This window comes from Gavia stellata, chromosome 22 (genome assembly GCF_030936135.1).
Source record: "Gavia stellata isolate bGavSte3 chromosome 22, bGavSte3.hap2, whole genome shotgun sequence".
NCBI lineage: Eukaryota > Metazoa > Chordata > Aves > Gaviiformes > Gaviidae > Gavia > Gavia stellata.
Window position 1 is genome coordinate 10,329,068 of NC_082615.1, and position 27,458 is coordinate 10,356,525.

The window sequence follows — 27,458 nt, forward strand, 5'->3', positions numbered from 1 at the left end:
TAAAACAATCCCCTGCACATTGACATGTGCCATAGGAAAGGTATGTATAAGCTCCCAGGAAAGTTTCAGCATATTAGTTTGATGCAAGGGGTACCAACACTGTTAAAAAAAAAATTTACCTGGTTCCAGGTTGTTAATAGTTGGGTTTTTTTAAAAGATTATCATCAGGTAAAATACAAATCATTTCTCTCCATTTAAAGACATAATGGTAATCCTACAGCAGAGCTCTATTTAAGTGATTTTCACCCAATAATTCCACTGTAAACAGCCAACAGTAGTAAAATACTAATAGAGAGCCAAACATTTAGGTATTTCTGATATCCGGAGTTCAAGCACGTATAGGAACAGACTGTCACATCACCGTCTACTCCACAAAACATTCAAATAAAGTCCTTAGGATAGTGTAATAAAAATCCACAGTTACTAAAGACTTCCATGTGCCTAGCAATTTAAAGTCTACTCTATCCATACAACTGATAACAACTTAAAAGACGTTTAAAGAAACAGATAATAAGACAAACTTAGAAAAATGCTTCTGCAGTGCCTTAAGATTTTATTACACCAAGAATATCCTCAGCCCGAGTTGTGAAGACACCATTCGCCCAAGAACTAAAAGAGGTTACTGCTCACCAGCCATCTTTCATCTAGCAGTGAAAAATGCCAAGTAAAATAGATGCTTATATCGATGGCCACTTTTTTAAATATCTCAAAAAGATTTGCACAGTTCCACCCATTAGAAGCAACAGGAAGTGTCAAGTGAAGCTGAAGGCTTTAAATCCAATAGTTAAGTCAAAATTCATCTATAGCAGTAAGCCATACAGTATGTTACTGAAATTGTATAAGGTCCAAAATAAAAGAGGTTTGACTACTAATCTTTTGAGAGACAAATTGCAAGCTTAACTAATTATAAACACTACTTTTCAAAATATTAAGCAGGCCTGCCAGCGCAATTTAACCAAAGTCTCATTTTTATAAAATTGGGCACATGCACAACATACAGACTAATAACCGTTTCCCCAGCAATTAGCCATGAGTGAACAGACTAATATTTTTGGCTCAAGATTTCCCTCTCTAGTAACCACATTTAAGGGAAGTCAGATGTCAACCCACTCTGGCTTTGTCAGGTTAACAAAACAGGAGAGACGCTGAAAAATCTTCCATTAACAACACCCTCTCTGCCAGGTATTTCTAGGTGAAAAAGCCCAGGTCCCAGGAGCATCAGCTCAATTCTAAGTGAAACAATCTTTTTCCATGCACAGAGCTCTAATCTATCTCAGGACTTTTTTTGGACAAAACTTTTCCCACTGGTGGGAAAAGTACCAGAGTTTATGCTCCACTTTTCTAACAGTTTCAACACTGTATTAAAACCTATTCTGAATATTCTGATAACCAACTGATTAATAGTTCCTTGAGAATAAAAACTAAGGAAGTTGGGTTTCCTATGGATTTATGTTTTATGGTTGACTGAAAGCCATAGCTGAGGCTTTTCCCACTGGTAGGGCATTTACACAGACACTCTCCCACGCAGACTCTCCAGTGGTCTCGCAACACGGGATCTCTCACTGCAGCTTTTTCCTCTCACTTCAGGTCACTGCTAGGGTCTCCTCTTCATCCAGGCAACGATTCTCATAAAACTCATGGGACTTAATTATCTTTGAGACCTCTATCCTATGTCAAATTTGAGCCAAATATTCAAAAAACAGAAAGAACCATGGCGAGATTTATTTTTCACGATAAAGCCAAGTTAAAATGCTGATGGTTCTGGATGCAAACCCACATCGTTATCAGATCTACGCAGTCGCACCAGTAATAGATCCTCTTGAGGCAGCACAAGGGCACTGAAGAAGGTTATTTGTACATGCTTGTTTTAAAACATTCTTTATTAAAATTATTTTTAAATAAAAAAAAGTTAAACTATTTAAACTTGCACTGAAGGTCTTCAGAAACTAGAAGACAAACCAATGCCTGTATATAGTGACATTGGGTTGGAGGGAAAAAAGGGGGGGGGGGAAGCATTGTACCGTAAGTGCATTAATGGCTTCTAGTACACATATGTAGATAAAGTATTTATTACAAAGTACCAATGAGTCAGTGGATTGCTATGTTTTGTATTTATTACAGACTTCCTGGGTAGTCTACAGAAAAGAGAACGTTAATATTCCAATATGAAGGAACAATATATACGTGCCAAGACAAACATGCACATCAGTTTTACATACTATATGTTCATTAAATATCTTTTAATCATGCCTTATGATCTCACTCTAACATATGCTACTCAGGTTAGTTCACAGAAACATGGAAAGAGCATAATATTATAAGCTACCTAGTCTCCTTCCATGACTGCTTTGCTACACATAGTTCTCAAATACTCAAAAATAGAAATTAAATGAATCACGTTTGCCAATTTCCTTTTTCTGATTTATTACTCCAGTGACCTACAAAGAATGGTTTACTGAAAAATAATTTAACTATTGCAAGTAAATGCAAAATATTTAATATCCCCAAACTCCTGTAATCTCATTTATATGTTAGCTATTAAAATTTACACGCAATTATAGAGAGGGATGAAATAATTGGTTGAACCCACAAAAAATTTGAAAGGAACCATGATTATTGAAAATGCGAATTTTACAGAAATATAGAGATTTCTCCCATTTTCTGAGCTCTTCTTGCTCTTTTTTGCTAGCTACTGAAGAACTCTTGTTACGACTGCTTTTTACTTTGGAATCATTTTTACAGAAAGATCAGACTTTTTATGACATCAAACTGTTGTTATGGAAGGTATCCTATGTTATACATTACCACTATTTTATAAAAGTATTTAAAAGTTGTTTATTTCAGAATAGTAAGTATATCTATAACACAAGGTCTCCATACTTAAAGGAAGAAGAACATGAAAAACATGAAATGGAAGGGAGAGTGCCATTGTAGGAAGCTTGCAACGAAGACAAGTAAAAAGTGGTGGAGATCTACAAGATTTCACAGAATCACCACATCTTAGATAAGATCTAAGAGTCTTCAATGATCCTATTCACCTTCAGTGGTTGGATAACAGATCTAGAAGAGTGTTGAGGAAGGCAACATTAAGAAAGAAAATGTTATTTCAATTTAAGGAACTTGGATATTTAAGGGTAGTGATCTTGTATTCAACCCTCACAGGTATTTCCAACCTCTATCAAACTGTTTATAGCCAATTTGTTCACCACATTCCTTCATACCTGTAAAACAGGAATAATACTACTTTACCTCACAGGTACGTTTATGTTACCTGTATGTTTGTACACTCTCATCTATCTGTTATAATGTGTCTCTTGATTTATGACAGATTACAAGCTTTAAATGTGTTTGTACCCAGCAACATGAGGTATAAGTACCTCTGGGCTACAGCTGTAGATGATCATGATAGAAATATATTGGTTTTAAAATTTCTATATTAAAAATAATATTGCTTAAGCTATCTTCTTAAGTAAATAATTTTTAAATGTGTGTATTGGAGAGAAATCAATACTATCAGTGAAAGATATGGGAAGACAGGTAAGAAAATAAAAAGTAATCATAAGTGTCCATGGAAGTGAGCCCACCAGCTGAAGAAGCAGAAGGAAACACATAATCAACACATTCAAAACTCGGTACGTGACTTCGTAAGAAAACACCCCCCATCTCATGTCAGACATCCATAAGCAACCAATACTGTGTCCACAGACAGCCCCGAGTTTAGAGGGGGAAGAAAAGGACTGAGGCCAAAGCTAAGATTATGTTCACTAATCTTCTGGCTTTTCACGTGTCATCACCATGGAAGAACTAGTTCAGCCTTCTGAATCCAACCAACAGTTTTAACATTGTAATTCCTGTTGGGATTTTTCTTTCCCCAAGGGTTTTTCTCCCAGAAAAAGTGCTTGTTCCAGAACATATGTAACACATGGGATAGCAAAGAGAAGGACAGGCTGCCTATCAATTTTTACCACAGTGGTTCATTTTGAAGACAAGTCTTTCTTCCCCCTACAGAAACACCATCTTTTAATGAAAGCCATTAACATTGCTTTTTGTGATCAGATCCCAGTTGTTTGCATGTAATACACAGTGCAATACAATCACTAAAATAAGTCCCAGCTGTAGAAACACAATGCTATGCTGTTGCTAATGTGTGTTGTACTGATAATGAATGGTCGTCTATGCTTTAATCTGAATAAAGCTCCCAACTGCTCTGTCTCTCCTTGCCAAAAATTCCCCTTCCTCCTCCAGACTGTGGTTGCATTCCAATTACACTGCTGATTGGAATGAGCCTGCTTGGGGGAGGGAGAGGGAGGGAGACAAATGAATGCGTGCGCACACACCCCCCTCCTCGCCTTCCGATGGCTGCCCCTGGGACCCAGAAATTGTTTGGGGTGTTTTGAACCTATGGCTGACACAACGTACTTTTCTCCACGTTGAATAAAACTCTTCATAAACTTATTTATTTTAGAAAAACGACGGACAAACAGCACACCATGCACAGGTTCCAGCAGGATAGCTCGATACTTTAAACGTTTCTAACAAATTCCTACCGTTTTCTTCTATTGTTGGCACACTACTGAGAAACTTGTATTTTTCTGCTTGCACTCCCTCTTGGACCTGCCTAAATTCCCACATAGGAAGATATAAAACAGGAGGTCTTCAACTATTCATGGAACAAAGAGCTGTAAGTAACGCCATACAGTTTTGCAAATACAGCTGTTGAAGTAATAACCTTCTCAATTAAGGTTTTGAAATAAAATTGTTTATCCCAACTACTCACATTAAATTTTATTTTACAATTAATCTCTCTGAGGGTTGGGGATTTTTTAGCTTTCATTTCCTTTCAATTTTCATTTCCTTTGAAAGGTGTTTTTTCTGCAGATGAACAAACTTAAGTGACAGAACATGATCATAAACTAAGAATTTACTCTCAGTTAATCAAATCCATGCATCTTATAAGACTGCAATCAATTATCATCAAGAAGGGACACACAAGGATAGGTAAACCTAACAAATACATGTTTTACAGGTGCGCAGGGGTTTTGAGTAAAGAAGATATTGAAACATGAAATGGGTAAGAATGCAGCAGCTGACCATTATTGGAACATGATCACTGATCAACAGGAGCTGGAAGGTTTCATATTGCACCTAACAATAAAGAGGGCTGCAGCTGTTCCTCCCTCAAATCAGGTCTAGCAATCATACGGGTGCAAGGTAGATCAGGAAGCTGAACTGGCTTAACAGAAAATTAACCTTCTGGGGAGACGGATTAGTTTGCCATTGGCTCCAAGAGCTGCGTTAACTTATCCTGCAGTCACGCCATCCACCATCCATAGATCTAATGCAAATGAAGTGGCAGAAGCACATGGCTGCAAAGGAGGAAGGATTAGCCGGACTACCTTTCTGATGGCAACTGCAAGTTGCACTGTAAAAGTGCACTTCACGCCAGTGAGTTTTTCAGCTCTAAAGACAAAATACACCCTCCAATATTTTCATTTTAATGCAGACTGCTAGTTTTCCCTCCTCTCTGTTTTGCAGTTCTAGATATTTATTTTAAAAAAAGAAAAAAAAAATTAAAAAGCGTATTTTTGCCATCAGGATACTAAAATAACAACCTAACACCCTTCAGGTTTTCAGAGATGCAATCTTAACCTTAAACATTTGGATAGAGTTTTATTTTCTATTTCCCAAAGCACACTGAGAAGCACAGAATCAAAACATCGAAACAAGCATTTCTCTTGCAGGCGTACACACAACTGCTTTCAGGCTGCTCTATTTTACTTCTTGACAGCTGCTCTTTCCAAGTCTCACAAAGCACTAGAAATTTAGAATAACCTAACGAGCTCTAAACTAGAGTTAGTACAAAACATGTACAAACACAGAGGCTGGCATGCCCCTCTTAAAGCATTGGGGAAAATAATTAAACCACCTTATTCGAATTTCAGTGCTACCCAGATTAAAACTCCATCCCCCGAGATGTGCGTGAGCTGAAAGGGTCACTGGTCACCCCCACGCCTCTTCTTTTCTGGGACCAGTATAGAGGCAGCACACACCGAGATGAAGGTGCCATATGACATGCACAGGGAAGCCCAGTTCACCCAAGGACACCGGACAAACTGATGCTGATTTCAGACATACTCCACTGGATTAGATTAAACGTAAACACTCTCCACCACCCACTAGACCCATGGCTCTGCAGCAGGACAGAGCAGTGTGAGCACTGCCTTCTGGAGCAGCCAGGTAAACCTCAAACCACCATCAGCGGCTGTTTCATCTAGAGATCTTTTTCTGATGTGAATTAGGAAATGCACAACATGATCCCTTCCACCCCCAGAGCTATGGGAGCCAGGACAGCTTGGAAGGGATGGGAACTTCTTCAACAGGCACAGCTATCTTACCACATACACTTACAGTTCCTACTGGTAGGAAAGTACCTTCCAATTCTCTTTCGGAATTATAAACCTAGTTTAAATCTAATGCAAATTTAGAATCATGTCCCAACTCTAACTGTCTTACTAGGAATATGCATTAGAAGGATTCAGAAGTTCTGATGAATTTTTAAAGTGCTATTAAATACTAACCTGTCAGGCTGAAAAAAAACCGAAAATTCAACACTAGTTCTAAGTGACATATAAAAACATTATTGCTGGGCTGATAGCCAAACACAAGGTAGACAAGACAGCTTTAAAATAAACTCTTTTAAAATACGTATTGGGATAACCTTAGTAGTAGAAAAGTACTTTTAACAAGAATTTCCTTTAATAATTGTTAAAATTCTAAATTGTCCAATAAACACATTTCTACAAGTTCAACTTAAACACAAGCCAGATGCTAAATCTTTAATATACTGCATGTAAAATGAAACCCATTTCAAAGGATCAGATGCACCTGCTTATCAGCATTGTCAGTTAGAAATCTGTGTCTCAACAAATCAGAATTATTCCTCTGGGACTAAACCAACAAAAGCACAATAACCTGCATTCAAACACCAAACAGCAATATGGATTATCTAGAAGTGAAAAATGTCCTACTTTAAATCACTGCAATGTATGCCAGAAACTAACATAGTAACAGTACATGTTTCTTTCCAACAGATTCACTGTATTAAATTCTGCCTGTAAGAGTAGGTTGTGCTTTGACTGGATTTAGAATTCTAGACCCATATTACTTGCATGTAATATAACTCATGGAGATTAAAATTCAAAATGAAAACATCACGCATTTGTCATGGAAGAATCATTAATACAGATACATTGCATCACTGAATATAAACAGTTAAGCCTATCAATCATTCATCTCATGCAATAATAAAATTCTGGGACAGAGTCTCCAAGGCTATTTTAAATTCCCGTAAGGGAGGATGACACGACAGCGACTCAAGACTCCAGCAGTCTGTGCCGGAGATGTCTGAATGACTTGTGGACACGGCCAGATGGAGTCTGCCTAGATTTGCCATGTTTAGACTCCTGTTTTAACATCATGATGTCTACTTCACAGTATTGTTTTACTGTAAACAAAAGGCTTCCTTTTCCACTTCTCCTCCCTTATTCCACTCCAAGCCAAAAGTAAAGCAAAACACAAAACCCCCTACACCATTGAATTCTTCCTTCAAGCAGCTAATGCATTCACATTTCCTAGGACCATTCAGTGATGGGCTTACTGCCACACACGTCACCCGCTCTATTCATGTGTCCAGTTTATTTGATACGCCTGTCAGGAGGTAAAGGAAAGAAATTATGCTGGCACTTTTGCAATGAAGGCAGCAACCCTCCCCAAGCATTTCAAATCTTACCGTGAAGGTTTACAAGTCTCTTTTAAGGAGATTCATGTTTGAACCAGTGAAACTGAATATGTAGATGCAAAACCTTAACTTGTTTTTGTTTTGCCTTTTTTTAGCTATATACCAAACATGCAAATTAAATTTGAATGATACCGGATTAAACCATCCCCATCAGGGCTCTGTGTACGCTAGGGCTTCGGTCACAACCTCAAACAGTACGAAAGAAGCAGAAGTAACACGTGGGAAACTTTAAGAAAACAAAGGCTATTGCGAATATTTGCATTTCCTGGTTCAGTGGGGATGGAGCCTCTCAGACCAGCCAGGATGTTTCTAATGCATAACTTTCATACACTAGAAATTCCACTTCACTTCTCCACCCTACTCCAAAATGGCCTAACCCTCACATCTCATCCATTTTTCAACATCTGAAAAAACACTACTGTACCATGAAGTCATCATAAATACACCACTTACAAAGACTGAATACTATGCTGGTCAGTTGGGGCAAGGGGGAAACAACATAGCTTTAAATTAATAGCTATTGGAATACTTAAAAAGAAAGTCAGCAAAGATCAATTTTCAGACCAATTTCAAAGTTCTCTCTCCTGTTTCTCAGGTTCGTAGCAAGTACAAAATTGTATTCCAGTGAACAAAATCAGAGTGGGAAACAGAAATCCATTAAAGATAAGTTAATGCACCAGCTTTGCTGTTATATTTGCTGTATGAGCCTATCAATTATTTTTTATTATTTTATCTTCCTGCAGTATTAAAAACATAATTCCTATTAAAAAAACCCTTTTAATTTAATGTAACATTACCAAGATTAACTAAACGCAAACCTGCAGAGGTGATTATTACGTGCAAGTGTGAGTGAAGTAAACTATTACGAGCATTAACTTAATTATCCTAGAAATACAGAAATAAAATAGTATTTAAGAGCTCAGGCAAAGAAAAGGGGGTACTTCTATCTCAAACTCTTAAGAATCATTGTGCTAAAATCTTACCTCAATCCTTAAAGACTTGTTTGAAATCCCAGCAGCTAGTTTTTAACGAAAACTCAATTTACACAGAAGTGATTAGTCCAAAATTATCAAGTTGCAAAATACTTAGAGAGCACAAGATTCTTCCTCTGAGGATTGGGTAAATAAAAAAGGTAACACGGAAATTTGCCTATATATTTGTCAGCTTGTTTTGATAGGAAGAGGGGTGGGGGGGGAAAAGCTAACACAAGAAACAAATTATAGCTCTGTTCTGTCTGATGTATTTCATGCACCTCTGAAAATGTGCTGGGGGAAAAACACGCTAACAAGAAGCAGAGCCCTCGGATTTGTTTCACTGCAGTAAAACTCTCCACCCTCTGAATGATCTATAGTAGAGGCAACAACAAAAGAAATTCATGATCTAATTACCAACCAGACAAAAATGCCCTGAATTTTGAAAAGGGCTTCAGACAAGAGGCACCTACAACTAACCCAGACTCCTGGGTATCAGGAATTGTAGATACCAGCAGCTTTCCAGACTGCAGGACCGCTGCCATCCCTGTCGGGACACAGCCACACACTGGATTTAAACAGGAAGTCTCCAAATTCTGTCTCCGCTACAGACATGATCCTAGGGGAATAGTGCTACTGCTGGGGCTTTTCTCGGAAGAGGCGAAAGGAAAAGAACCACCAAAAAAAAAAAAGGGGGCGGGGGGGAGGGAAGGAAGACACCAAAAGCATGCGCATCATGAGTAATTCTCATGCCACTCTCCAGCAAAATGCCATAAATATTAATTTTATCAACACTAACAAAAGGATTATCAGCTGCTTTATAAGAAACAATTCCTAAAACATGACAACAGCTAAGGTGACAACTTTGGTTAGGAGGGGAAAAAAGTCAATTCCGGCATTTCAAAGACATAACTTGAAATATTTTAGTAATTTTTTATAAATTTTATTTATTAGGGAATGATTTTATGTTGAATGGTTCATGAGGATCATGATTTCAATACTGTGACTAGTAAAAAATCACTAATTAAGGATCTGCCTTATGTATTTTACAAATCAAAACTTCTAGTTCAGCACAATTTTGGTTCACCACTACACCTGATGTACTGAAATCCTGTTATACAAGGCAATACAGATGAGTGATGCACTCTTTACATCCTCCTGCATTGTGACCAATATCCACAACTTCAGACATGGATTCTGATCTGTCTCCCTGATAATATGTGGATCCTGCATCCTCCTCCTTTAATGCAGTTGAAATATTTAAGCACAATGTCCCTATATTTAATGCTTGGGGAAAATTGGTTTTAGTGGAGTGCTTTCAACTCTGGAAACTGCCTCTCTCTCTCTGGAATTCACAGTTTGGCCACTCCCCCCAAAAAAAAAGTTCAGCAGAAAGATGTGTGGACTACATATATACACCTTTACCTGGTTACTGAGCTTATGCCTCTGACTACGTAATTCTGCCTTGACCTACAGAAATGCAATAACATATAAGTGGGGAATACACCAGCTTAAATAAAGTGCATATGGAAAAGCAAGAAGTCACCCATTCATACATTGTTAAAATTCTTGTGTACCTCACTCCAGTCTTTTTCCCCCATCGGATAACCATGAAGCCTCATCTGCAGGAGATAGTTATATCAATAGACTACACAATTTATAAACTGATTTAGTTAAATTATTGTAGTCCTTTAATATGAACAGATCAGTTTAGTTTCTCTGTGTAAACAGATGTGTTCTACAAATCAAATCCAAACAATTTAAGAAGCTGCTGTTGTTAAACAGAGATGAGCAATCCTATTTATTTCAACAAATGTAAAGCAACTTATATTAAAGCCCTGTTTTTAATGTTTTGCTTTGTTTTTACACAAGTTGCTTAAATTATTTAGTCAAAGCCATACAATTTATATACTACTGTAAGAAATAATATAAAAGGGATTTTAAAGAAACAGACCGCCAAGTGATTCAGATTAAATAGGTCACCAGTATATGAAAATAAAGAATCTTGCCCCAAAATGCTTACCATGCAATTCAAACTACAATTTCAGAAATATTTTGGGAAGATGCAATGTTTCAGTGGTGAAAATACAAGAATTTTTTTGAGAAAGAGGAGCACATGGTAGAAGATAATAAGCTGTAGAGAAAGAAGAGTACAAAACATAATGGGAAGCAGGTGAAACTGAAAGGAGGAGGAGTAGAAAGCTGATTTTACATTAATGTAAAAAGTTTAACACCATGAATCAACATTCTTAGCAGTATAGCAGATGAATAGAAATCCAAGAAGGTATTTCCAAGAAGCTAGAGGATATTTTATTGCCGGGCATCTACAAAGGCAGAACAGCTTTCAAACCTAATGAGCAGACAGGTATTCGCATTGATCTCAGACAGCAGTTACGAGCTTCAGAAAGTCTGAGTGGATGCGAAGGGGACACAGAAATGGAAAGCCCTCATTTACTCTGGTGCCTTTCACTCTAGAAACCCTCAGCCTCTGGCAGTTCCACTCACAAAATATTATACTAAATATCACTCTCCTGATTTCTACCATTTCTTATATGGTCACACATGCAAGGTAAGAACAAGGGTGCCAGACCCAGTTCTCCAGAGGAATCTTCACATTCATTTCCTAGGCACGCTGCTCCTTGGATATCTCAACTGCTGAGTGCTATCCCAGCCTCGCTCCCCCCAATATAATTATTTGCTAAACAATATATTAATTTACCAAGTAAAATAATTTTTCCTCTCACAACTATCTTCTTCCATATCAGTTATTTAATACTAAACACCTTCCAATGACCTAATTCCTTTTGTTTCTCTATCATCTATGTATCTTAGAGCCAATATGACGATTTATATTAAATAAAACAAGACCAGAGACATGCTAAAACTCTGATCAGCTATATGAACAATGAAGGAACAAGGAGGGCACAAGCCTTTTCCCCTTTTACATTCCTTCAACTAGCTTTAAAACTGTATCTCCTTTCTGCATGGATTATTAACTAAATTTAAGAATTCTCGAACATATTTCCTGTTTATCTTTGTGCATTGTAGACTACAAATGGTATTGTCAATGTTAAATAGACACAGGTTTTTACAATACTAAAAATTAAAATGCAGTGACCGCCTTGGAACTGGCATGCTACATTAAGCTACATCTCCAGCTAAGCATGTATTTTCACTACATATAAGCACATAAACTATACTAAGTCAGTTCACCAAGTTCTGCCAGCGTCACTCGTGTCGTGCTTGCATTCCAGACACGTAACAGTCCTCACTAAAAGGTGATATTGCCAACACAAGATGGGAGTGCTTTTAGGATGCAGACAAACGTTTTGTGATTTAGCTAAAGTCAAAAAAGTACCTGAACACATTCAAACTTACAAAAGATAAATTAGAACAAGCAAGCGAGTCTCGTAGTTTTTGACCCTAAATACAGACTGCTGTTCAGGAGACAATAAAACACACAGGATTGGAGAAGATAAAGTGTTAATCGCATATTTGGTGGTTTATGAGCCAAAGCAGTCTGAGGTTTAAACTGCTTCTGCTCAGTGCTCATCCCATTCAGAGACGATGAATCATTTCCCATTTGGCAACACTTCTGCCTACAAGGCTGTCTTCTGTGAGATTTCTCCTGTATCCTTGTAATAGATTTGCTAATTTAGTACACCTGACTTTGAGCAAAACCTATTGTTGCCAGCTGTCAGACTAGACCTCGTCCTGTTTATCAGACACATCTAAACCATCCTGTTCTGCCCCAGTCATAGAAACAGAACACTCTTTACTAATCCCAGTGCAGTAAATTACTTTCTAATATCCTTGTTTTTCTTACTCTGCCAAAATACCAACACATCATAGATTTAAAGCAACAGCAAAATCAATTTCTCCACAGCAGCTGGGCTCATACCAGTTTATCCAATAACCACATTTTTTTTAAAGTCATATTTGCTGTTCTAGTCATTCTGTCCATGAATTCCTGAGTTTCAGCAGTAGAGGTTTGACTATTTTAAACAAAGGTAATATAAGCTCACAGGGAGTTATTCTAGTTTTTTAGGCAGGCCTCCACAGCTCTTTGAAAGATAAATCAGAGCAAAACAAAGTATTAAACACCTCACACACACTAAAACATTTCCTCATTTTCCCCAGGGCTTTGTGTACGCAAAAGAAACTGCATTAATTTCTGTTTATAAATATTTGTCTGGACAGCAGCTTAAAAGGGTAGGGGCAACAGAGAAAATATGTGGGGTTTGTTTGTTGGTTTTTTTAAACCTACCTACAGACAATCTGGGAAACATATGAAAAAACAATTTGTGTATGTCATTCTTACTCCTAAACAAAATCTACCAGAACTTAAGTCTTTACATTCTAGATTACATAAATCAGTTCTACGAATGCAAAAAAGTAGACTCACTCTTCTCAGGTTTTATGCACTGCCCAGAACTCCTACGGCTCTTTAAAAAGCTCACTGTGTTCACAGAAACACACCCCCACACAGTAGATGCTCTTTTGATACTTTTACTTTTCCAAGTTTTTTAAAACTCAGTATAATCAACAACAATATGAGAATGCGTCCACTCCACTAACAAAAAATACAGAGTATTTACATTCCCCTCACCTTTTCCATTTTCAGGGGGCTGTGGAGTTACTTACTCATCTCTAGCATTCAAATCTGGCTTTGTTAATTCGTGCCGAGCAGTCGAGGAAGCACACCTGGACTCTTCCACCTGGGACTGACCTGGAAGGCCAGTCAGAAACTGCGATCAACTTGCAAAGCCCATTTACTGTGAGGAGGTTCCACACCACCCTATGGTTATCTTCTGCTATATTTGTTGCCAAAATTAAATGTAACGTATTTGCCCACTTGTAGACCAGCAGAGGATCCCCACTAACATCTTTCTTCATGACAATATCCATACAACGTTCAAAACAGGCTGATGCCTTGACTCATTTCAGACAAAAAGAAATAAAATAACTGTATAATAAATAAGAGAAAACCAAGAGCACAAACTCCACATAGGAGAGAACTGGAGATCGTTTATGCTATAGGTAGCACAGATTGCTTCTAGAATATAGATACAGGGAGGACTGCACAAAAGGGCACAAACAGCATTGCTAACACATGGTACAAATGAGAAAAGTTGTAGCAAGTTCCTAAAACAAGAGGAAGCAAAATGCAAGAAATTTATGGGTGCAGGGAAAAAACGATTTAGAGCAGTTGACAGTGACGCAGTGAGAAGGTTGCTATGATGCAGTTACATACAGGGCACTCCTATCTACAGGCAATCAGAGCAACTCTTGGGGGATTTGCAGAACATCCTCTCCCCACCCCAGTAACTGCTCACCTACTGCAAGCACCCTGCCCTTGCAAAGGGGGCACAAATCTGGGACCACCTGCTGCAACCTCAGCTGCAGAGCCAGTACCTGTTCATCCAGGTGGGACAGAAGAAGGGAACCTGGGAAATAGAACAAGATCTTGGGATTTTAGAAAATAGAGATGCAGTCAGACCAAATAACAGGATTGAGAAGCAGTATTATTTCATTGCCCTACAACAGCTACGCAGCCCATCTGGTCCCCTGTAAAAGAGTTGTTCTCACAACTAAAAGGAAAAAGACCTTTCTATATATATTTTCACAAGGTTTTTCATTGTAACATTTTAAGTGATGAATCAGATAGCGTATTTCAAGTATTATTCATCCATACAATTTAAGCTAGCCCTGAGTAATCATTAAAGAAAAATATCTGCCAGGAAAAAATAACCCAGAATATATGATTCATTCACTTCTGAAACAATAAAACAGTTCACTATAACAAAAATAACTATGTTGTAAATACTTCAATTAAAAAGTTAAAAACACAGCCAAATACAATGAAGAAAGCGTGCCCTTAAAAGCTATTTAAGTTAATAGTCTTGAAACAACAAAGATACAGCTCACCTCTCCAACTCTGACAACTCACTATTAAGCTGATAAACAGGTATGTATTTCAGCACAAAGGTGATGCATGTAGTGTATCTGAAAAAGAAACAGACCTCTAGCTCTGGAAAGTTCAAGACAGTAACATCACAGGGACTCCTAAACAACTCCCTGGGAAGTAGTTAGGGCTTTCACAGACCTTAAATCACAAAAAAGGGTATCAGCTGAAAAAAATAAAGTATTTAATAGCTTTATAATTGCACAAAGCTCAAGAAGGTGTGAAAATTAGCAGCTTTTTGGGAAAGATGTCTTCATAGGAGCAGACATTGTTTCGGCCTTGTATTAATTACACATTGGTGGGGAAAAGAGAAGCACTGTTAAGCATCAACAAGTAACACTGTACAAATATGAAAACAGTTTAAAAAGCTCACTTTTCTTCACAGTTAGACAATATTAAGTGTAAGTTTACTTAAAATGTAACCTTGCAGTTTCACATTGTATGAGTTCATTTATTTTTAGTTGACTAAAAAAAAATCATATATCTGATAGCACTCCTACAACTTCTCCTTACTTTATCTATATATAGCCATTTTCTGAATAGGCCTCTAGAAGAAACTTCAAATAGAATGTGATGCCTTTGTCTGCTGGAGATACACCTGCCCACTACATGTAATTTCTGATTTGTTTCTTCACTGTTTAAATGTTTTTGCAGACTCATATGTGTGTGTGTTTAATATAGAGAGAGAGTGAAGATCAAAGTTTTTCACAGCACAGGCAACTCAGTATAAACAAAGCACAGCATATTACATCAACCCACTAACACAGTAAGCTGTTCTGTACAAATCCGGTGGTGACAAACTGTAAAATTAGAGGACCCCCCTCTTCTATAGAGAAATCTCTACATGCAATGCAAGATACATCAGAGTACATAAATGACTGCCATAGCTTTCTCTATCCATTTGATATTTAACATATTTCTGTTGACTCTAGCTAAATGTTTCATGCAACTAACTCAGCAACAGCAGATAGTACTTACCTGAAAAAAATATTAATTGTAACTCCAAAACCTTTGTGAATAGATGGCACGTAAATTAGCCAATAAAACATCAAAAACTACAGAACTCAATTATTATCACATGCTACTTAACAGAAAGTCTTCTGACCCTTTTGAAGCAAGAAAATACCAGCATTAATGAAGTGACCAAGACATCACATCATTTCTTTTAAAAAAAACTCCTCAAGTTTGCTAAAAGCTGAAGAATTCCTTTTGTTCTACATGTAAGGAGTAATCCTGATCTTATCTGCAAGCTTTTCTTGGAATTATGTTATGAATCATGGCCACTTAGAAGCCAGCCCTTAATTCCCTATTTCTTCTATATAGGATCAAGGTGATAAACATGTGGAGCAAAGGAACAGATGGGAGAAATTTTGGGGTGGGTGTTTTTTCCTGTTTGTTTTTAAACTTCTGTCCTCTATCCAACTGTAGCTGCTTACATTCTTTGCATTTGCTATACATCTTAAGTTCTTATAAAACACCTCTGCTATAGATGACAACTTCTTGTAAGTAATATACTCAAATCACTAACAACAACATAGCATGTGCAGCAACGGCATTCCCTGGTTACAAAGCCAAATGTTAAAAAGTTTGGAAACATGAGAATCCGGGCTGTCCCTGTGACCCTGTGTCACGTTCATTGCTGCAATACTAGAGTCTGGGCACCAAAAGATCCCCAGCACCTTGTCCTGCCAAAAAACTGGTCTCCACCACCCACCCATTTGTCCCGGACAGTTCCTTGTTCCAGGTCACTCCCTTCTTCTCCACCCTCATCCAACTTTGGAACACTCCGCATTCTAGTTAATGCCTCTCTTCACACCGGGAGTGCACCGCCGAGTTTAGCATTAACAGGATGATATCAACTCCTGTCCCCAGCCATTTGTTAAACGGTACACTAATTCTTACTTGGCTGATACAGAGACATCTGCCTATTACCATGTCCCTGTCTGATAGCGTTCCTGCCCAAGAATAAAGGATTCACAAGAACAAAGGATTTTTATAAGATGTGCAACAAAATTTTAATCTTCCTCTTGAAATTGGTTGAATTTTAACAGAATCTTCCCCACATAAATTCAGCCTGATTTAGGTATACTCAGCGTGAAAAATTTCAGTGTTAGCAGGCTGCTTAACAGCAACTGAAAAGACAGTCTTATAATGAGAAGTGCTAACTATAGTTGGCGTTACAAGCTCCAACTCGGTATTATGAGTTCAAATATAGTTATAAATTCCACTGACAGTGAATAAAAAGCAAAGATGTTCAGACAGACAAAGCAATTCAAAATTGTGTTCAAATTACATGAGGTAGAAGCAACTGCAGGAACCAGTGCTCCTACTCACCATGCTGCTGAAGTGCAAATATAACATTCAAAAAGGTCAGGTTGACCAGGGACAATTTTTCTTTTCATTTACTGCTACTCCATCACAGGGATGCAGGGTGGGTGCAGAGCAAGGACATCTCCAGTCTTGGGCCGCACTAGGAAGAACTGTTTAAATGTAGACAGTGAAGTTTCTAAATGTCAATAAACTTACAAAAAATATAAAGCTTTTGAATGGGTCCAAAGTACTACCTGGCATAGATTAAGTTACGTTATGCTGATGCACAGGAAATAGCTGACTTATTCTACAGGATGAACAATTCACCAGAGGAAAGGAACTTTCAGGAAAAATGATAAAGATTGTAATGAGGAAATCCGAGGCACATATTCATAATGCAACATTCAGATTTCACAAACGAACAGAAACTTCTTTAGGATCTCTTGGCCACAGAAGCAAGTGAGACATAGATACACTTTAACATATAGTACGTCCCCAGGCAGAACAACCACTTGCCATTAAGGAGAGGAACCAAAAACTTTAGCCCATCTACGAGGATAGACAGTACAGAAATTTTAGCTTCCTTTTACCACCTCCATGTAAGACAGGTATTGGGAGAGCATTATGAACTGTGGGAACAGCTTAAGGAAGGGAGAGAAGACTACACTAATATTTTATTTTATGACAAACCAGGCATGACACACATACTACTGAAAATTACTGCAAGTCACTTTTTCTTTAAAGGCCTTTTCTTCCCCTGTTGCAGAAGAAGGCAAAAACCAACAACCATTTTAAATCATCCTTCCATCCAATTCTTAAGTTGAAATCCCAAATATGAAAGACTTTCACAAAAGGGATAAAATGTTACGTGACATCACGACTTCAAGATCAATCTTGGCCACCCCTGCATTACTACAATCATAAAGATTTAAACCCTTTAACTTTTTGACAAAAAGCACATATCCAGCTATTTAAGGCAAACCGGAAATATTGCGTGGCATCTTGAACTTACAGGCAGCATTTGCTTCTGTAAGAACACATGGGCATTTCCCTGTGCAGTGGCATTAACTAACTTGAATAGGGAAAAATTGCAGCTGATCTCTGTTCCACATATCCGTACTTGATCTACAGTTTATCGTAATATTGTGTGATAGATACATTTGAATATTCTGTTCACCAACACTTTGTGCTTTACCAAACATCCCGAATTGCTAGTTAGACATTTAGAAATGCCACGTATATGACCCATTTGAAATTATAGAAGATAGCGCTTAAAGTTTTTATGGTCGTTCACAGGCTTCAATTACCAAGAAGCTTCTGCAATAGCAGTATAAAACATTTTTGAACTTTTTACTAGAATAATCTAAATAAAAGTCCTAGAAAATTTCTGCTTTAACATGCATTATACCCTTCTTTAAAGTTTGGTCAATTAATGTGTCACACACTGCAAAGCCAGGCTTAAAGAAGCCAGTCATTTTTAATTTCATAATGAGTAATGCTGAACAAGTGCTCTCCAGCACATGGGAGGACCAGGTCCTTCATGTCCATTTAAATAGAGTACTTAGCAACACATCTGTTTTGTGTCTTTTAAAATATATGTATTAATATTAGCACGAGGAAACACTTGGCATCTTCAGATTGTCACACTGAAAATGCAATCATTACTACTTGGCTAAGAGCAATATTGTAATCAGCAGCATGAAACGCAGGAGAGAGATTTTTGTATGGTTTAGCCCAAGTACAGGAACCCGTGTTTGTTTTCTGCTTCAACTATAAAGTGATACGAAACCTGGTACACTTACGGTGCCTTCATGTCCCTGTGTCAGCCCAGCTCCTCCAGCCAGCTCCTGAACACTTCTGCCCCACTCCTTCCTGTTTCACCTTTACAAATGACCCCTTTTGTCCCCGAATGACAACACCTGCCTACACCAGCTCCATCTTACAAAGCTTCCTGTATCACATCTGATACCACCTTTTATAAATCAAGACAGAAGTACTTACTTTGCTGCTACACAAAAAAGAGGATACCTTACTATTACTACACCTAAGCACAATGCTACTACTCATTTAGTCCTGCATACTGTCTTCTGCGTAGAGCTATAAGTCATTGTTTTAATAAATCCATCACGGAAAATAGTGGATGAGAGCTTTTTGTCTGAAAATAAATATTTATACGTATCATAAATTAATCATTTCAGAACAATATAAGGTGAAAATTTTCTGTTAAGAGTTGAATTGAAGAATTATTTGTCATAAGGACATCTAAACGCTTGGCACAATTAATGCTATGAATTTCTAATCCCATGCAGGTAAGCATGAATGTAATTCTATGCATTTTATCTGGACATGTTTACTTCCTTTGCATGTTTAAGGATTTATTTTTTTTTTTAACGAGCCACGTTTTTAAGTACTCTAACCCAGATACATCTTTCTTCCCCCACCAAAAATAAAAGAGGATTCATTTTAGTGTATTTACATGTTTTCCATGAAAAATACTTGCATGTAGTAGACTACCTTTTACTAAAATGAAACAGCAAACTTTTATTAAGTACACTCCATCTACCTCCCTCATGTCCTAGGATACACACAAAGCAGATGTTTTACCATATGCAGTTTTAGAAGCGCACAGCCTGGTCTTTATTTGTACTATAAAGAAATCACCAAGTTGGCTCAAGTTTTAAGAAAATGCCTCTAGTATTACCAACGCACATTCCCACCTTCAATTAAATACAAGCACAACTACATCTATAATTGAATTTATGTATGCATCTATATATAAACTCAATCAAATAGGTATGTTAAAAAGAAGTATCATTACAGATATAATTAGTTATGACTCCATTTAACTCCATCAGTAATATTAAAATCTGGGTCAAGGCAGAATGAAAATGAGTGTATGTCACTTGTTTAAAACTGTTCTGTGCGATCAGCTGAGATACGTCCCCAGCCCCACAAACAGCCTGCTGTTCTGCAACACCTGGCTGGCTGAAGCCACCGCTCACACACACACACACCAACCCACAAGAGTCCTCCTCTACACCCAGTCAAAAAGAAAAAGGGGGATGAAAGAAGAGGTTGATTTTAACCTGGCTATATTCCTCAGCCTGCCCCATCTGACAGCACGGGATGGAGCAGAAGTGCATCCCAGCGTACGGTGCTGCAGGTGGGAAAGCTTTGCTATGCATTGTCACTCTAATGTTTGCGGCAAGATGGCATCACACATGATAATTTGAGCATGAAGGGTAGGATCCGGGTACATATTTTTACTGTGACCTGTAAATTACATAGTCTGTACACGCTCTGCATATTTGAAACAACTTAAATTAATTCATTACAGAAAGGACACATTGAACCAGTTTACACTGACAATACCAAAGCCATGGTTGGAGTGACTCTCCCTTTCTGCAAGAAAACAATCTTTGTTAGTTGTGTTAAATATGTACTGGCCAAGAGTCATTCCAGAACATTAACAACAGGATACAGCCACATAAACTCACATACTGCTATTTTTTCTTTCACTTTCAGAATTTTGAAAATGTGAGTAATATTTTGTCTAAGCAATACTTTTTACTCACTTTTGGGGATATCAGTCCTCCTAGTTTAATTTGCCTGAGCAACAGCAAACAAGGTATTTTGAAGGAGAAAAAAAGTAATTGCCAAGAACCTGCAGGATGCTAAAATACAGCTGATATATGCCATTTGTGTTGCGCTAAGAGAGAACTGAACGCAAATCACCCCAAATGCATAGTTTCAGAAGGCCCAGAACAGAACCGTGTTTTCTGTGGATTTAGACTCAAGCGAAACAATGCCCCCAGGCAGAAAGTCAAGAGATAGCGGCTCCAAATCCCATCTTTACCTGGTTTATCCTTTTTATGATCTTGAGCATGTCTATTCTCCATTCTGTATCAGGCTCCCCACTTAAACTCAGATGATAATGCTCAGCCAATTTTGTCCTGAGCTTTGTTATCTACAGATGAAGATTTCTTTAAAGTTACAAGCGTTCTTATCTATGCCTTTATTGAAAGTATTTAAAGTTTAAGTAGCAAGAAAAAGTCAACAGTTTGCTTCCTTGAATATGCTATCGCCCAATGTCCCTCCAGATTTTGATCCTCTTTCCCAAACAGGAAACGTGCTCTGCTAATAGCAGACATGCACATTAGCTACTTTATATGCACTGTCTAATGTTGTTGAGATTAATCTTTACCAGCCTCTCAGAAGCCACCGAAATGATCTCAGACATTGCACGTGTTATGAGCATTTACATTTCATACATTAAAGCATGCAGCACGTAATAGCCTGTGTAGTAATGTACTCGTGCCATTAAGCCAAGTCAGAAGTCAGGTCATCTCATTATTGTGATGAGAGGAGGGAAGACACCCAAAGAAATCATCCACCTTTTTAAACACCCACAAGAAGGGTCTGGCCCAATGGTGAGATGTCATTTTAAGATGGCAAAGCAAGGACACACTTCAAAGGCCATGAGATAAAACAGAACAAAACATTAAAAGCTGTCTTCTTTTAGGGATCAACCCATTCACCTTAAGGACACAAAGTGTCTTCATCTGGGGCCTGATGAGATTTTTCAGTGTGATTAACAAACAAAAAAGAAAAAAGAAAATAGAAAATAATTTGTCACTACTAGTTGAGTTACTCAGCTAAGTTCAGTTACACAGGCAGACATTACGGGACAGCTTAAACTCTTTAAACGTAACCGAAAAGTACAATTCTAAAAATTACTTGCTATTTTTCCACCCCCGGGATTTCTATTTTATTTTTTCCCCCAACAGCTTTATTTTTTTAAACATTAACATTAGGACCGTCTGCAGATTTCCCATACGTCTCTTACATATGGCCCATATGTTACCTACACACGTAAATCCTCTACTAGCTTCTACTCGATGGTTTCCTGATTCTACAACCAAAGATTAATGTTGGGCCTTTTTGGTCTTTTAATTGGAGCTCCTGTAGAACCGTTTTCCTAGTACGATTTCCTCATCCAAATACTTTTTGACCTTTGTTTTCCTTGCCACGATACCCCATTACATATCCTCGAACACAGATACCCAATTTTATACCCAGATGAATAAAACCTTGTCATATAAGCTGATCCCATTGAAACAAGACGTCGAGACTGCTCCATACAGCTGCTCAGTTGTTTATTACAATTCTTTGGCGTCTGAGTGATCCACAACTGATTTATAGGTATATAAATACCTATAACTATATATTGTATATATAAAAAGCATACATATACACACACACTCTTCATACTTTGATGAAAATATTGAGGGCCCAGCATCCATCAATCCCTACACAATCTGATTAGACACATGCCTATTGACTTTGTTATGACTGCACCAGTTTAATCCACCTACTATGTAATTTATTGATTCTGATTTCTTAAGTACTAATTTTTAGTAAGTCATGTGTCATTAAGTCAAATACACCTTACATGAAGGAAACCCATTGTTTTATTGTTGACCAAAGCCTGTCTAACTACAGGCTGCTGGTAAGAGGCAGTCCTGCCCTCTTTTCAGCTTCCTGGGTGCATCCCTCTCCTTCAGTGCAAAAAACTATGTCTTTCTCAGCAGGATTAGCTTTCAGCTCATCACATAGCTACACAGTTGTTGGACTCAACACAAGGGAGGGCCCAGAAAAGTGAAGCCAGGGACTACAAAGACAAAAAAACCCAGCACTCAGATTTTAAACTGACCTAAAATCGCACTACCGTTTAAGTCACCTATGAAACCACAGCCTTGCTAACCAAAAATATAGGTAGCTACTTTACCAATCAATCAGTATTGCTGTTCCTACAATGAGGCTCTGCTATCCATAAACTTCAGTTCTGCTTCCAACAGCACTAACAAGAATTTAGGATTTAGGTTAACCACTTTTTTCAATTGTATTAATTTAACTGTTAGATTTATCCACTGCAAAAATCAGGCTTGGAGATTCCACATTATTTTGCAAAACTCAGGAATATTCTGGCTTTTTCTAAACAACACATACCTTTCTCGAGAAATATTATTAGCATCACAACAAGAGTTTCTAAGACCTGATTAAAAAAAAAAAGTAGCACTTTCTTCCTTCAACACTAAAACCTCCTAGTACAGTATCACCTTTGTACTGCAAGGACTGAATAGACAGTAAAATCAACCAGAGAGGGAGTAGGACAGAAGATGAGATGCTGTCTGTTTTCTACAACACAAGACCCAGGGCTTTTATTTCCCTAATTAGCAGGGCCTGCCAGGACACCTGAAAGCTTACAGTAAGGAGGAGGAAAACCAGATCTAACAACTCTTCAGGCCTACCTCTGATTCTTTACCAACAAAACTCTTCCAGCTCATTCCAGTTTTATCTGTGGGATATTTATTACCACCTTTTACAGTACAGTGGCTATCAAAGTATCTTTACTTGTTAACTATTCTGACACAAACACTAGCTATAACACATGAACTAAATAAATTCATGCACTAACCTTTATTCAACTCAATATATTCTAGTGCCCATGTAGTTTTTCAGACTTCAAACTGATTTTAAAATATATCTTTCTACTTGATAAAAACAGCCCTATGGACTTCATTCAGACAATTGTCATTAATATCTTAAATGAAAGCAGTCAAATGTAACTATTTTAACATTAGATAATTCACAGATTAGGACACAAAATATTTACTGAGCAACTGAAAGCAATGCTCATTTCTCAATTTTTTGAGGAATATAAGATCAATGCAATTTAACATGAGGGGTGGAAGAAAGAATAGTACATTCTGCCTGAGAACATAGCATATTTACAAATCCACAAATTCAACACAACACTGAGAAAAATCACAGTAAGAACGGAAGGAGATAACTGCGCTTGCAACTTTTTCAGAACTCAGATGTACTCAGGATAGGACTAGATAAAATGGTGGTAAAACTGTCAGAGCTGAAGGAACTTTCCTTATATTACAGCTTCCTTGGATAATGTTATTACAAGCTGCTAACATAAATTTTGCAGAAGACTAGTGCAATTCTAGACTTTAGCTAACTTAAATTACATTGCCTGTATTTTAATCAGAAACAAGCACTTGCACCTCATACTAGAGGTGAAGTATCATCAGAAGGCATAACCTTTGGATTTTAACAATTACCCGCTGATTTTCTAGCTCAAGATTGTGCAAAATGCATCGACATACGTATCACTAAAGAGTCAAGTGATATTTACGACAGACAACTACACCTAGGAGCAAAAGAATAAACTTTTATAAGAAATGTATAACACAGATGCACTGTAAACTAAATAAAAACTTACTAGAAGTATGCCACCACTGTGGGTTTTCTCTGTTATGGAACCCAGACCTAAATAAACTGTTAAACACTTAGTGTAAAGGTATGCCAAACATTTCTCAGAACTTTCTTAAGGTCCCAACAAAGAATCAACCTTTTTTTGCAAAATGAGGCCTAGGTTAAATATTTTATTTGGCTCCTAAAGATGGACTGAGAAGTTGGGCACTAGCTCCAGATCAGTTCTTGGACTCACATCAAACATTACCCTGTCATTTATCCAGTCAGTCAAAACAATGTTTTCCATCTAAACCTTTAATGTTTATGTCCTGAAAAACTGCTAATTGAATCCAGTTCTTGAAATCCATTTTTTAATCTATACCATCTAATTTAGAGATAATGAACAGAAAAGATAAGCATTATGTAACGATTGCAGAATTAATCCTATAAATATTCAAGCCAAAACAGAAGACTGCTAGTTTCATACAGCCAAAGAAAATTGAGATTAAATAGCATTTGTCAGTTCGAGAATAAACATTTAAAAACACTGGTTATAGAGATTCTTTTAATTCCAAACAGTTTTAGAATTCAAGAGCCCTCAAACTGCTTTTCCAATCAAAAAGGGTAATCAAAACCACGCAAAACACTTAAAACTATTCCTGGGCAAGAACTGACAACATGTCAGCTGAATTAATAAAATTCTATGTTTTTCTTAAACATGTAAAGCTTCCTTACAACAAATGACCTTATGTGAAACAGCTCACAATTAGCTAAAGCATAAAATACCTCAAGCCTTTTTAACTCAAAAAATAGGCTGATGTTTCATATAAACTTTCAAGTTACAGAACTGGTACTCAGCAACTGCAAGAGCTGCTAACCCTGGAGTATTCCCTAGAAAGACAATTTTGCCGGCACCCTGTGCTCTGCATATTCCCTTCCTAAAATGTAAGATGACAAAAAACCCCTCAGAAACGTTCCTTAAGATTGTACCTGCTTCTTTTGGGGACTGACCACACAACTAAAACACCGTATGTAAAACTGCTGCCTATTTCTTGCTTACAGTCACACTCCCCATAACATACATAAGTTGTCACAGACACAATTTCATTAGATGCTTAAACCTTAATAAAAATAAATATGAAACAAAATAGAACACAAAATCCAAAGGTGAAAGGGACAACTCCCTAAACAGTACTTTCCATGCTTTTACGTAAGGCTACAGACCATTTTTAATGTTTCAAAGATAAGCAAGTCTGAGCACTCACTGCTCAGGAAAAAAAGTATTAAAGCACTGCATCAATAAAGCAATAACCTGAAGAGAAAGCTACAAAACACTCTGTAAAAACAAGGCAGTACTGTTCCATGCATCAGTCCTTATTTTAAGAGTTTTATTTCTAAGTGTAATATATAGACACTTGCAAATCTCCATGAAAACTAGATTACAAATTTAGTCCAAGTATTTCCAAAGTAAAACATAAGCAGATTCATTTTACTTTCCCTATAAAAATAACATAATTTAAAAAATAAGTATGAAAGCACCTCTCTTTATTAGGCATTAAACTGGAAATATTTCACATGTGCCTAAAGTAAATATATCAACTCTTTTAGTCACATTTGGGTTGCAAGCTGGTTAAATATGCTATATGCAGAGAAGAGTATTTACAGTGTTATCTGTTATTTCTAATCGCTTACCGTCACGCACTGACACGTTAGAATACAAAATATCGTTTATCTGCTGGGGGACTTACAATTCTTCGAACTAGCTCTTTTCTTTCAAGTCTCCTGTTTGTGGAGGTTTTTTAAGAAAGCTCTAGCAGAACTTCCAAGATTTTTTCTCTATTTACCCGGGTTCTTATACAGAAAAGAACAGACTTTTAAGCATCCAAAACCAACTTATTTTCCTTCCCAGCACGCAGGTGAACAGTTTTTATGGTATTTTAAAATATTAGAGGTCAAGTGGTCTTCTGAAAGAGGGCAGCATAAGGCACTTTCCCAAACGAACTGTGTACAGTCTTAACTGAGGAAGTTGGTTTAATAAAAAAAACCCACCAACAACAACAAACAAAGAGATCAAAACAAAGAGTGTGACAGCTTCTTTCGAGTTTACACTGAGAAGACGAGGGGGATAAAAGAGCTGGGGTGCGCAGAAAGAGGAGACGGAGCCCGGTGCCCGCGGCGTACACCGGCCGGCTGCCCCCCGCCTGGAGACCCCCGGCGGGCTGCGGGGGCCCGGCCCGGGCCCGGCGGGGAGGGCGGGCGGGCGGCACCACCGCCCCGGAGCCCGCAAAGACGTGTTGTTCCGGAGGCGCGGACCCCGCGGCCGGGCAGGGAGGCGAGGGGAGGGAAGAGCTCGCCGTCGCCTTCCCTCCTTCCCCCCCGCTCTCCTCCCGAGGCCCGAGGGACTCCTCCGGCCCCAGGTTCAACCTCAAAGACACATGGAGGGAGCCCGCTCCCGCCCCTCCAGCTGGGCTCTCCTCGCCCCGCTCCCCCGGGAGGCCGGGCTTCGCGCCCCCCAGACCCCGCCGCTCTTCGCTTCCTCCGCCGCTTCCCTCCCCCCTGCCCGGCCGGCGCCCCACCAGCCCCGCCGGCGGCGGGCGGGCGGCGGCAGGCCCCGGCGGAGCCTGCCCGCTCAGCCTCACCTGTCAGTCGCAGCTTGACGGGCCCGTTCCGCCGGGCCCCTTGGTTGGACATGTCCCCGGCCGCTCCGCGGGCTCGGCGCTGCCTTGCCCGGGGCTCCCCCTGCCTCTGGGTCCGGGAAGGGAGACGGGGGGAGGGGAGGCGCTAATGGAGTCGGGCTGGGCGCTCAGGGCAGCGGCGGCTGCCGGAGGAGGAGGAGAAGCCCGGATGTGCCCAGCGTCGCCATGAGCGGGGCCGGGGCCGAGGAGGAGGCGGAGGAGGAGACGCGGCCGCCTTCCCCGCTTCCCTTCCCTCCGCTTCCCCGCCCCCTCGCCCGGAGCCCGGGCGGCGAGCACAACAAAGCCGGGGACGGAGCCGCACGGCGGGCGGACAGACGGCCGCCTCGCCTCGCCTCCCCTCCCCCGGCGCGGCCTGCCCCCGGGGGAGGCCGCCCGCGCACCCCGCCGGGCAGGGGGAGCCCGCGGCCGTTTCCCGCCCCGCCTCGGGGGCCGCGCGGCGATGCTGAGGGGGG

At 38.9% G+C, this 27,458-nt stretch overlaps 1 protein-coding gene across 1 annotated transcript in view; it reads right to left on the reverse strand.

The window, feature by feature from the left end:
- SMURF2 (SMAD specific E3 ubiquitin protein ligase 2) overlaps window positions 1-27,001 on the reverse strand; it is a 65,531-nt gene extending 38,530 nt beyond the window's left edge. The window contains exon 1 of the mRNA XM_059828397.1: window positions 26,950-27,001. Within this exon, the coding sequence (XP_059684380.1) occupies window positions 26,950-27,001 (52 nt within the window). The remainder of the gene's footprint in view (window positions 1-26,949) is intronic.
- Between the last annotated feature and the right edge of the window lie 457 nt (window positions 27,002-27,458).